General features: G+C 40.5%; 1 protein-coding gene across 1 annotated transcript in view; it reads right to left on the bottom strand.

The window, feature by feature from the left end:
- The window catches only part of MMP2 (matrix metallopeptidase 2), a 78,000-nt gene that overhangs the window by 62,059 nt on the left and 2,565 nt on the right, over window positions 1-13,376 (bottom strand). Inside the window, exon 3 of the mRNA XM_033942270.1 lies at window positions 691-839. Within this exon, the coding sequence (XP_033798161.1) occupies window positions 691-839 (149 nt within the window). The remainder of the gene's footprint in view (window positions 1-690; window positions 840-13,376) is intronic.

Raw genomic sequence — 13,376 nt, 5'->3', positions numbered from 1 at the left:
GAAACTGTGGAACGCAATGCTCTTGATGCAATGTTAATTTTAAAAAAAATTGTATTCTGTCTTCACAGGCCTTCCTCAGGGGTCCAGATCAATGTCCACTCGGTGGGTATAAAGTGGATGCCCACCAGAAAAAGCAGGTATAATTTTATAGCACATCCACTTTATACCCATCAAGTGGACACTGATCTGAACCCTTGAGGAAGGCCTGTGAAGCCGAAATACGGACCATGTTGGGTCCGCTGCTATCTATTATGGCCGAATTTGCCTTTTAAGATTTTTTAATAAACATTGCATCAAGAACATTGTGTTCCACAGTTTCTTGTCTTATTGGATTATCCTTCATTGCTGTAGAAGTCTTGGGCTTTTGTTGTGTGCCTAAATCTTGGCACCAATTTGAATAATTGCCACCATAGACTTTTTTTCTCCAGCTCTGATTTCCATGAGAATTCTATAGAAGACCCTCAAATACTATGGTTTTCATAGCATGTGTTTACCAACATAGGATATGCATATAATCCTGGCTGATAACCCCCCCCCCAAAAAAAAAAGTGGCACACTTTAGAATCAAATTACAATGACATTCCTTATTATTTTTATTCTATTGAAGTTGATAATTGCAGATATTTGAATAGTGTTACTATTAAACAAACACACGATATCAGAAACAATATAAGAAATCAATAAATTTACCCCAGCGGCCAAAATTGATCATAATATCTGCATCTCCTTCACTGAGTCTGTCAAATTTCAATGGTGTGACATCACTCCATACTTTAAAGGCACGTGCGAAAGCATCATCCACTGTTTCAGAATCCATGTCAGGCGTGTATCCCAAAATCCTTAGGAAATAAAAAATATTTGGAATAGAGCAGTATAAACGTTTCTTTTTTATTATCTACATCAGGTCTGCACAACTTCGGCCCTCGCCAGGCCAGGTTTTCAGGATTTCCCAAATGAATATGCATGAGATCAATATGCATACAATGGAAGCAGTGCAGGCAAATAGATTGCATGCAAATTCACTGGGGAAATCCTGAAAACCCGACTGGATTCAGCCCTCGAGGACCGGAGTTGTGCAGGCCTGATCTATATAATTGCATTATTCACTACACTGAAGCCATAATGGTGTTTTGGCGCTATTTTCAATTCTTTTACTTACCTTGAGTATCCCTACCAGGCATGTACTGACTGCCATTAGTGTTGAAGGGGGCCTGAACCTGATTTGGGGGTCCTGGTACCCCGCAACCCCACCCCCTGTGACTATACTACTACATCAGTGCACAACATATTTAAATCCATGGGAATAAGGATATTAGCTATTCTGTGCAGATGCACAGAAGTGCATAGGAGGCTGAAAAGCTGAACACAACACAGGATTTAATGTCAAGAGTGAGGAAGCTTAAAAGGTTAGCTCATTCTGCCTGATTCTTCTCTTTATTTATTTATTTAAAATAATCATATATAATTTAAAAAAATTACAACACATATTTTACAGCACTCGACAGCGTATCAATACAGGGAAATCCATAATTCTGGAAAAAAGCATTTATTGAAATGCTTCTACAAATAATGTAGTTTTCAGAAGTTTTTTTAAACCTCTGAAAATCTACAAGAGCTCTTAGTGGTGCAGTCAACTCATTCCACAGTGTTACTCCTTTATTTCCAGTGCATATGATACACAATTGTTTTTTCTTTTCTTTTGTTCCACAAAGAGCATAATTCAGAATAAAAACCACAGGTCTGAGCACAATTGTTTTGGCACCTGAAGTGTTCATATATCTGTGCATGTGCCAGAAAGCTATTTTTGCATAATATTAATATTGCAAACACAGGGGATAATTCTCAAAAGGTTGCCTAAAGTTAGGTTGCCTTCAGTGTTTGTGCTAACCATGAATTCTATAATGGCAATTATGCATGTACTTGCCATTATAGGATATAGCATACATCTGCAATTTTGGCCCTCTTTTATTAGAGGTAGAGGTTTCTACCATGGGCCGGGGTGCTAAATGCTCCAACGCTGCTCTGACGCTCATTGAAATTCTATGAGCATTGGAGCAGCATCAGAGCATTTAGTGCTCTAGGCCATGGTAGAAACCTCTACCGTGGCTTAGTAAAAAAAAAAAGGGGGGGGGGGAATAATTACAGTAGAATCCCAGTTAACTGGCACTCTCAATCAACAAGCATAAGAAATTGCTGGCAAAAATAAAACATCTCCCGCGCTCCTGACCCGACAACCCCTCCTCTCTCTAAACCCGGCAGGGCCTTTCTTCTGCCATGTCACTTCTAACATAGCAGAGGAAAGGCCCTGCCTGGGCTGGCTGCAAGGGACCAGTTTACAGTGCTGCCTCTGCTGAACGTCTGCCGCTGCTGATTTGGTAAGAGTTACTGGCTCTACAGGGTGAAGTGTGGTCCATCAGAGGCTAGGCCCACATGGAGGGAGGGAGGGCAGACCTGGGGAGGGGGAGGTGAACCAAAAGTGTATGGGGGAGGAAGGGACATCGAAGCTGGACCTGCATGGTGTAGGACAGGGAAGGAGAGATAGATGGATGCTGGACCCATAAGTGTGTGTGTGTGTGTGTATGGGGGGGGGGGGAGGGGAGAGACAGTGACCCAGATCAGAAAAAAGGATGGGATGGGAAGAGAGGAAGAGATGGGGTACAGTATTAGTTAGGCATATTTTTAATAGTAACTCTCAAGCAAACATTTATCCAGCATCTACCAATCCTCATGGATTTCAGTTAACTGAAATTCTACACTTCTCCCTCCGTATTCGCTGTGATAGGGGATTAACAGAACTGCAAATAACTTTTTCTTATGTTATTTGCTGTTTTCTATTAAAAATCATTGTGAATATGGTGAAACCGCAAATAACATGGTGGGAGACCTGGCCTGTTCCTGAAGGAGAGGCAAAACACAGTGAAGAAAGTGCTGGGAATCGGCAATTTTTCTCTGTAAATGCTTGGAATCAGCAATTTCTCTATGCAAACTGACGTAATTTGGGGGAGGAGCCAGCAAGCTAAAAACTGTGAATAATCGAAACCGTGAATACGGAGGGAGAAGTGTACTCTATTTATTTATTTTTTAACATTTTGAGTCCTGATGAGGAGTTGACGAAGGTCAACAAGAAATTCAGATCTCCCTGTATCCCAGATTAGGGGATGTGGATCTGGAAGTTTTAGGGCTAATATTTATATCTTAACACTGCAAGAAATTGTCTTCAGTGAGTTATTAACAATAGCAAGCATCAGCAGTTCTCACCAGACACTGGGAAAAGAGCCTGTACTTGATTAATGCGTGAACAAGATTGTTTCTAAATCTACACTGATCCAGAATGTAGGAAGGAGAGCAAACCTAAAGTAAAGGCTGCTTATCTCTAGGAAAAGAATTACTATTGAAAACTGTTTTTCTCTTCTGCTGTTACCAAGCGACAAATACAGAAGCAGGTTCAAGTTTTCTTTATTTTTGATATACCGTTAATCATACAGGTATCTAAACGGTTAACAATAAAATGAGAGTTTTAAAAAATAACATCAAAAATAAAAGATATCTCGTATCAAAAGCTAAAAGTATGGAAGCATTTATGCACTGACGTACATGAAACGAGGAGAAAATAGGAGAAGGGAGGTTTGTAAATACATCGAGATGGAAAAATAAAAATAAAGGGAGGTAAGTGGAGAAGGGAGATACACTAGGGTAGGACTCGCTTCAGAACTATAAATGTAACCATTTGTATAAGCAGATTTGGGGAGACTCAGAAGCAGAAGGATGCCTTCACTTGTCTCACACCTTGTTTAAAAGATACCTTGTGCAACTCTACAATAAAAAGACCGGTTTCATTGACCACTTGTAGATTGTATTTTTTATTTTTCAGAATCTACTTTCATCATGAGATAGGGGATGGGATGTGATATACGTACTGCCTTGCTGAGATTACAATTGTAACCCTAATCCTGCTCACACACGGTCTGTGGGCACCAGCCAGCTTTTCATGTTGGGTACCCATGACCAGGGCGTACGAAAATAAATTTATTTGGAACTGTTTTAAGTCTATGAACTGGGTGTAGGCCAGAGCTAGACTTACTCTGGTAGGCCGAGGTATCACAATTCCGGTGTTCAATTACCACACTCAGTCCTTACTTAACCACTTATTGAGGAATCAAGCTGAGACCAAGGTACAATTGATAACTGGAGCTTTTACTTGAACTTGATTGCAGCATCAATGCATAAACTATTTACAGTTCCTTCTGCTGTGAATATTTAAACTGTTTTTTACAAGCTGTTTATGATAAAGTCTCTTTAAGAAACACTTCAATTATGTTCCCCCAATCTCTTCATCCAATTCTTTTGTACACACGGTGAACTGCTCCTGGGTCCAACCCTCTTTCTTCAAACCGGTACCACTCTATCTTTCTCTCAAAGCTGAAACACTCCACACAGGGTCTTTTCACTCACAGTTTCCCTTTGGAGATGGGTCTTCACACACTCTTTGTTCTGTCCTCTCCTGGTGACCCCTTGGAAAAGTAAAATCTCTTATATTCTCTCTCAGTGGAACTCTCCCAGGTCCACTTTCTCTCCTCTCACTCTGTTGTCTGCTCTTCTGGCAAACCCTATCAGACTTTCCTTCCATAAACAGTCAGTACCTCAGGAGTCTCCCTCGGGGACCCTCGCAGGAGAATCAGGATAACCAAAAGCCTTGATCTTATTCCTCACTTCCCTTTTATATTATTCCTGTCCCACTCAGAAAAAAGGGACCCCTAACTCTTCCCACAATGTTTTGCTATCCACAAACACACACTCGGTGACTCCCAAAAGAATATAGTGCCTCCTGCTGTACAGCAGAGGCATTTTTTTTTTTTTGGGGGGGGGGGGGATGTCACACAATTAAAGTAGTTTGCTTATTATATACAGTATTTATTTTATACCTGGAGCAATGGAGGGTTAAGTGAATTGCTCAGAGACACAAGGAGCTACTATGAGAATCAAACCACTGCATTAACGTCCTCCATTCCAGTAGGTCACTGGCTGAGGGCTCCTAGGCCTGACCAAAGAGCCTCTGATTTTGTTTAAATTTAAAAACAGCAGAACAGTTTATAATTTTACTACCATTTTAAACTTTATTTTAATTAAATTTTTCATGTATAATACACACCAATCTTAATCATACTATGAATAATATCTCACATAGGCGTGAAATAATAACCTTAACTAGTTTAACCATCATCTGAGAGGAAATAAATTATTAATGCCTTTTAACCACTTCCAATCTACAAATCCTCCTTCCTGCAACTGACTCTGCCTGTATGACTCTTCCTCAGCTTCTCTAGAGGTGCTCCTTGTATCACAGTAACATAGTAAATGACGGCAGATAAAGACTTGTACTGACTATCCAGTCTGTCGATTAGTTTTACCCATTAAAAATACCTGATTAAATTAATTTGCCTCTTCTTTGATATTTATTTTATTTTTATTTTATTTTTATTTTTCCTCTAACTCTACTTTTCACTTCTCTATTACCCTCCAGGTACTTTAGTTAGATTGTGAGCCTTCGGGACAGTAAGGGAATTTTTCAAGTACCTTTCCTATTTCTAATCTTAATGTATATTTTCTGTAAACCGCTTAGAACCTAACGGATGTAGCGGTATATAAGAAATAAATTACATTACATTACATTACATTACATATTTCTGGGCCATAGACTGTAAAGTCTGGTACACTTCACCCTCCGTATTCGCGGGGGTTCGGGGCTGAGCCGGCCCGCGAATATGATAAAACCGCGAATAATATTCGGGCTGGTTATGCCCCTAACCCCAGCTTCCCTCTGCTATTTTAAGCCCTGAAAGCCCCCCCCCCCCTTAAGCCTTACCTGGTGATCTAGCGGGATCTTCCCACGCTCCTGCCCCATGCAGATCGCTCACAGGAAATGGCTGCCTTGAGCTCCTGTAGTCTCTCGAGCCATTTCCTTTGAGTGATCTGCATGGGGCAGGAGTGTGGGAAGATCGCTCCTGCCCCGAAAACCCGCTAGACCACCTAGGCTTAAGGGGGGGGGGGCTTTCAGGACTTAAAATAGCCCCAAAAATGAAAGTGATTTTTTTCATTTAAAACTGCGAATAAGCGAATCTGTAGATACGGAATTCGCGAATATGGAGGGGGAAGTGCTGAAGTTGCCATCCAAACTCACTCCAGCTTATCCAACCATCCTGTTGTTTGCTGGATATCTACCATAAAGTCTGCCAGTAACATCCTCATGTTCCAAGTTAGTGAAGTTCCCACTGATGACCTCCCCAGCCCATCCTACACCAACTCACCACATATGGGACACAGACCATGCAAGTCTGTCCTGTATCAAGCTTAGCTCTTTAATTTATATCCTTCATTTTCTAATTAGAGATCCTCTATGTTTATCGCACACTTTTTTGAATTCCAGCACCGTTTTCAAGTTTCAAGTTCAAGTTTCTTTATTTTGATATACTCTCTATCAAAACAAATGTCTAGATGGTGTGCAATATAAAAAGATTGAAAGGGACAATTAAAATAGGTAAATAAAAGCAATATTTTATCAAATATTAAAAATACTAGACGAGTTCGGATTAACGTACATGAAACGGAAGGAAAGTAGGGGAGGGAAAGGTTGCTTAAAATACATCGAAGTAAAATTAATTAAAAAAAGGATGGTAAATGGGGAGTGGCAAAAACATTAGGAGGGGAATCATTTCAAAAGAAGTATCAGATGTTTCAAAGCTTCACATGAATCAAGGAATTAAGAGGCTGAAGCTAATACTAAAGAATAAAGGCATCTTTAAAGAGGAAAGTTTTAAGTTTGGCTTTAAATTTTTCAATCGAGTTCTCTAATCGAATGTCTAATGGGAGGGCATTCTTCTTCATTACTTCCCTCGGGAGGGCATTCCAGGCATCTACCACCCTCTCCATGAAAAAGAATTCCCTAACATTGCTCCTGAGTCTTCCTCCTTGCAACCTCAAATTATGCCCTCAAGTTTTACCATTTTCTCTTTTCTGGAAAAGATTTGGCTCTATATTAATACCTTTCAAGTATTTAAACATCTGTATCATATCTCCCCTGTCCCTCCTTTCCTCCAGAGTACATATTTAGGTCTTCCAGTCTCTTCTCATACTTCTTTTGGTTCAAAACACTTACCATTTTTGTCATCTTCCTCTGGACCACTTCAAGTCTTTTTATATCCTGTAGTGTTGGGACTACGGACAATTGTCTCTTACTTCATCTAAGATCAGCCCTAGTTAAATTTATATAGTAACTGATCCACTGCATATGAAGCATAAACAGCACACTTCTCTACAGTTTTTTTTTTTTTTTTTTGGATTGTTCATCTAACTCTCCACTGAGATTAAAAACAGGAACTCTCTGAATTCCTGTACAAAAGTGAGTTTGTACACTTTCTGTCTCACTATTTGAGCTTTTTTTTTTTTAAAAAGGAATCAGGCAAGCTCAAAAAGGCTGCTGGAAAACCTGCTTCCAAATGATTGGTACTGTTCCCCCCACCCCCACCCCTCCATCTACAAATGGCACCAGGCTGTCTGCGATAGAAAAATATGCATTGGTTATACTTTGACGATAGAACTGTTCCTCTCATAAGTTTTAATGGCAAACAAAATGAAATGGAAATAATTTTCATTAGCAGGTTTATTTTGTTCCATTGCCAAAGGAACAACAAAAAAGCACTCTGTTTAATTGCATTTTTCATTTCATGTTTAAATAAATAGTTTTTTCTGATATTTAACCTGATCTGCCAAATTTAGGGGCTATTTCACTAAGCTGCGCTAAATGTTAATGCTCACTTAACACACAGGAAAAATGGCCTAATGTAGGACAGGCTATATATAGCACTCTCTATTTGATATGTCTAATATTGCATGGTTGTATTCTGATACATAATATTGAATTGACTCATATCACACCTGGGTTCTGAATCAAATGAACTGTGCATCGACTAAAGATAGGTTATCTATGTTAGACAATAATATTAGAGAGTTCTTTTTCTTATCACACAGTACATTTTTGAAATAGTTTATTGTTAGCCTTGAGACAACTTTCCTCCTATATTTCTTTTCATAGCACGCTGACATTACCTCTGCACTAACTGGTTAGCATGTGCAGAGTATGGGAGCCTTGTGCAAACCTACCCTTTTAAAGAGTCTGGAGTGGTTTTGGAGAACTAGAGAAGGGTGGATGTGGTCCCTCCTCAAAAGCAGAAGTAAGGGGAAGGTTGGGAGCTATAGGCTGTTAAGCCTGACATCTGTGGCGAGTAAATTTAAAACAGAAGACAGTACAGTTTTTGGAAGCAATGGATTGCAGGACCCAAGGCAGCATGGTTTTACTTGAGATAGGTCTGCTCAAAGAATTGATTAATTTCTTTGACTAGATAGCCAGACAGTTGGATCAAGAGAAAGCACTAGGTATGTGGTGTACCTAAATTTTAGCAAAATCTTTGACATCGTTGAACATACACGAGTGATAAATAAGCTGAGTTCCCTTGGTATGGACCTTAAAATGGTTGACTGGGTCATAAACTGGTTGCATGAAAGGTGACAATGTAGTGGTAAATGGAGTTTATTCTGAGAAAAGGAATGTTACTGTGGTGAGTCGCAAGGATCATATCTTGGCCGGGTCTTTTAAACATTTTTATGAGTGATATTACAAAAGGGCTGTCCAGTACAGTTTGCCCCTTTGCAAATGATATCAAATGGGTAGACATCCATGATGGTGTGGATAGCATGGGGAGGGATCTAGGGAAGCTTGACAAATGGTCTAGAACAGTGGTTCCCAACCAAGGCTTGTTCCTTTAGATAAAATAATACCTTCAGTGTCATTTTGGCTTATATTGGTGTTTTTTTTGTTTGTGGTGACAGAATTAAAGACTTCTATATGTATACTATGGAAGAAAGAAGGAAAATGGGAGATATGAAAAATACATTTAAATACCTCTGTGGCATAAATGCATAGGAGACCAGTCTTTCTCAACTTAAAGTAAGCCTCTGAAATGAGGGGACATAGGCTAAAGGTGAAAGGGAGTAAACTCAGGAGTAATCTAAGGAAGTAGCTCTTTACAGAAAGGTGGTGGATATGTGGAACTGTTTGCCAGTTGAAGTGGTGTATCTGAAATCAAGCAAGCTTAGGACAAGAACATATCATCTCTAAGGGAGAAGAAGGGATAGGAGATGGCTTGGATGGGCACACTGGATAAGCCACGTGGTCTTCATCTAATGTTTTTTTTATGTTTCTGTCATTTTTCTGTTCTAAATTGACATCACAGAAAGCACCCACACATATTTATACCTGTTCTTAAGCACACATAAATTGTCAATCTATTTTCCACCCCATGCATATTTTTGTAATGAAATGTGTGCAGAAGTGTAATCTCTACCCAAGCTCCACTCCCTGCAATGCTCCTTCCAAAGCCAGACAAATTTATGTGCACAGAATACTGGTAGAACTGAAAAATTAACTTGCAGAGCTATTATTAGTAATATGTAATTTATCTTTAAAATCAAGCATGGTACCAGAAGATTGGAGGGTAGCCATGTAGCACCAGTTTTTAAAAAGGGTTCCAGAGATGATCTGGGAAATTATAGACCAGTAAGCCTAATGACAGTGCTGGGCAAAATGTCAGAGACTATTACAAAGAATCAAATTACTGAGTATATACATGGATATAGAGACATGGATTAATGAGACAAAGCCAACGTGGATTTAGTCAAGGGAAATCTTGCCTCATCAATCTATTACACTTAATTGAAGGGGTGAATAAACATGTATATAAAGGTGAGCCAGTCAATATTGCACACCTGGATTTTCACAAGGTATCTCATGAACAACTCTTGAGGAAATTGGAATAGAAGATAGCATCTTATTGTGGATTAAGAACTGGTTAAAAGTTAGAAAACAGAGAGTAGGGTTAAAAAGTCAATATTCTCCATGGAGAAAAGTAGATAGTGGGGTTCCCCAGGGGTCTGTGCTGGGACTGCTGCTTTTTAACATATAAATTATCTAGAAATGGGAATTACTAGTGAGATAATTAAATTTGCAAGTTGTTAAATCACAAGAGGATCATGAAAAATTGCAAGATGACCTTACGCGACTGGCAGATTGGGTATCCAAATGACAGATAATATTTATGGCCTAATTCTAAAACTGTCACAGAAAAATTGCACCCAATTTCCATGTACAATTTAATTGAAGAACAAGCCAATTAGTGCCGACAATTAGGAGTTTCAATCAATCATCGGCACTAATTGGCATTAATTAAAATTTACACAGGGTCTCTAATCAGAAAATAATGGGTATATATTGAAGGAACTAAGGCCGGTACTGGCCAGACTTGCACAGTCTGTGTCCCATATATGGATCTTCAGTTGGAGATGGGCTGGGGAGGGCTTCAAAGCCTAGGATGGTTTAGATGGGCTGGAGTGAGCTTTGATGGAGACTCCAATAGATAGAACCAGGGCAGGATTAGCCATAGGCCAAGTAGGCATGTGCCTAGGGCCCAAAACGGTCAGGGGGGCCCGATGAAGGAGGGCATCAACACTGTTTTTTCAAAATGGCGATGGGCCCCTCCAGCATCAATCGGCAACGTGGCCCCCTCCGATCGGCAATGCGGGCCCCACCCCGATTGGCAACGCGGCCCCCATCGACGGAAAGTAAGACAAGCAAGCAAAGCGGGTAAGAAAGGCAACGGGAATTGTAATTGTGCAAGCGGTGCTGCTTGCCCAAAGCTTCCCTCTGACGCAGCTTCCTGTTTCTGCCTGGGCGCATGGTGGGGTGGGGTGGGGCAGGGGGCTCAGTGTACTTGTGTGCCTAGGGGCCCTCGACGAATTAATCCTGCCCTGGATAGAACCTAAGTACACTACCAGGCAGAGCTCTGGATTTCTGGCCCAGAAATACCTAAGAAAAAGGACCATTTATAGAGCGCGTATGGTTGGGCAGACTAGATGGACCGTTCGGGACGTCATCTGCTGTCATTTACTATGTTACATGCAGTTACAGATGTCGGGATCTGCCTATAAATATTGCATTCAATTTTTTAAAAAAATGGTTGGCCAATGCTCACACATCTCTGAGACCTTTAACACCGCTGTAAAAAAAAATATATATATACCATAGTAGGAACAATTTTTTTTTTTTACTGGTGATGTTCAGTAGAGCCATGGACTTCAATATGTAATATGTATTATATTTTTGTATACTTACATATTCCTTCATTAAAAGGTTATAAATTAAAAGAATGAAGAGGGAAGGGTAGGGGTGAAGGGGAAGGGATCAAGGGGGGGTACAGAAAGGAATGGGTTAGGTATATAGAAATATATTTTGGAGGAATGATAAAATATGTATGGAAATATTATTATTGTGAATTTAATTGTAATGAATCTCATTGAATCATATTGTATCATATTATTGTATATTTGATTCCTTCAATAAAATGTTATAAACTTAAAAAAAAAAGGGTTGGCCATGGGAGGGTCATGGGTGAATCAGTGACTTTCCTGCAATTTATGCATGCTGTTATAAAATAAGGAGAATCTGTGCCTAATTTAGGTATGAGGATTTACTCCACAGTTAGGCACAGATCCCAAACCTAAGCGCTATTCTATAAATGGTGCCTAACTCCCTCCTTCCCCCCCTTTTACAAAACCACGCAAGAGGTTATAGCGCTGGCTGGCAAGCTGAATGCTCTGCGCTGCTCCAGTGCTGAGCATTCAGTGTGGCAGCCGGTGTGAAAGGTGGGGTTTGAACGTTGTTTATGGAATAGCATTTAGTGCATTATTTTGTCAACTCTGATTTTTCGGTGCCATCTACAGAATCGAGCTTTTAATGTGAGCAAGTGCAAGGTGATGCATGTAGAAAAGAGGAGCCCAAACTCTAGCTATGCGATGCAAGGTTCCACATTAGGAGTCACTGCCCAGGAAAAGGACCTAGGTGTCATCGTTCATGATACATTGAAACCCCCTATTCAAGGTGCAGTGATGACTTAAAAAGTAAAAAGAATGTCATGTATTATTAGGAAAGGCTTGGAAAACAAAAATGAGAATGTTATAACTTTGGGCTCCTTTTACAAAGGCACGCTAGGGCCTTAACGCGCGGAATAGCACGCGCTAAAATGCCGCACGCACTAGCCGCTACTGACTCATTTTGAGCAGGTGGTAGGTTTTTGGCTAGCGTGTGCTATAGCGCGCGCTAATCCGGTGCGTGCGGTAAAGCTCGTAGTGCACCTTCGTAAAAGGAGCCCTTTGTATCGCTCCATAGTGCGACTGCATCTTGAATACTGTGTGCTATTCTGGTCACCACATCTCAAAAAAGAAATAGCGGAATTAGAAAAGCTGCGGAGAAGGGCGACCAAAATGATAAAAGGGATGGGATGACTTTGCTATGAGGAAAGGCTAAAGAGGCTAGGGTTCTTCAGTTTGGAGAAGAGACCGCTGAGAGGAGATTTGATAGAGGTCTGTAAAATATTGAGTTGAGTGGAATTGCTTATTTACTCTTTTCAAAGCTAGGGGGTATTGGAGAATGGACACAGCACTAAGTGCTTCCCTGGCTACGATGCAGAGAGCAAGGAGTTCAGGGGAGAGGTGCATGCAGACACATCACCCCTGTGTAAATGTTTTTTTTAAAGGGATTTAGGGGCCTGCTTATTAAAGCATGGTAGGTGTTTGCACTTACTGTGCACTAGCAGCCAAAATTAGCACATGGGCAACACAAATGCTTTAGTAATTACTGGGACTGTGTCCAGCTTTCCTCCTACACTTTCTGCACAGCCAAATTCCTTACCATGAGTTACTGTCAAGCCCTCTTGAGGTGGCACTAGATGCACCCATGCTAACCGATCATTTGACACTTAGGCCCTGATTCTGCAAAGTGCGCCTAACTTTGGGCGTAGTTTGGACATCATCGCTAGATGCACCTTGTAGAATTGCGTTTTCCATTCGTCTACAATTTCTGCGTTAGATGGACGCACTATGGCACCCAAATCTATGAAGAGACGTCCATATCAAAGCCTCTCCCATGCCACACCTACATTATGCCATGCCTAAATGGTTAGGCACAATTTTTCACAAAGGGTGCCCATACAAATGTAGACGCATCTCAAAACTCACGTCTACATCTGTAGGATGCCCATCTGCCAATTATCACTTGTTATGACCCTTAAATCGCTCATTAACCACTTAAGGCTCCTTTTACTAAGGTGTGCTAAGCATTTTAGCGCATGCTAACCATGTGCTAAACGCTAACGGTGCATGTTAGTCTATTGACGCGTTAGCATATAGCAAGCATGTAGATTTAACGTGTGCTAAACATGCGTTAAACCGCTTAATGCGCCTTAGTAAAATAGGGGGGTAAGTTTTGACAC

Source organism: Geotrypetes seraphini, chromosome 4 (genome assembly GCF_902459505.1).
Source record: "Geotrypetes seraphini chromosome 4, aGeoSer1.1, whole genome shotgun sequence".
Classification (NCBI taxonomy): domain Eukaryota; kingdom Metazoa; phylum Chordata; class Amphibia; order Gymnophiona; family Dermophiidae; genus Geotrypetes; species Geotrypetes seraphini.
Note: the sequence above shows the minus strand (reverse complement) of the source record. Positions and strands in the feature narration are given on the sequence as shown.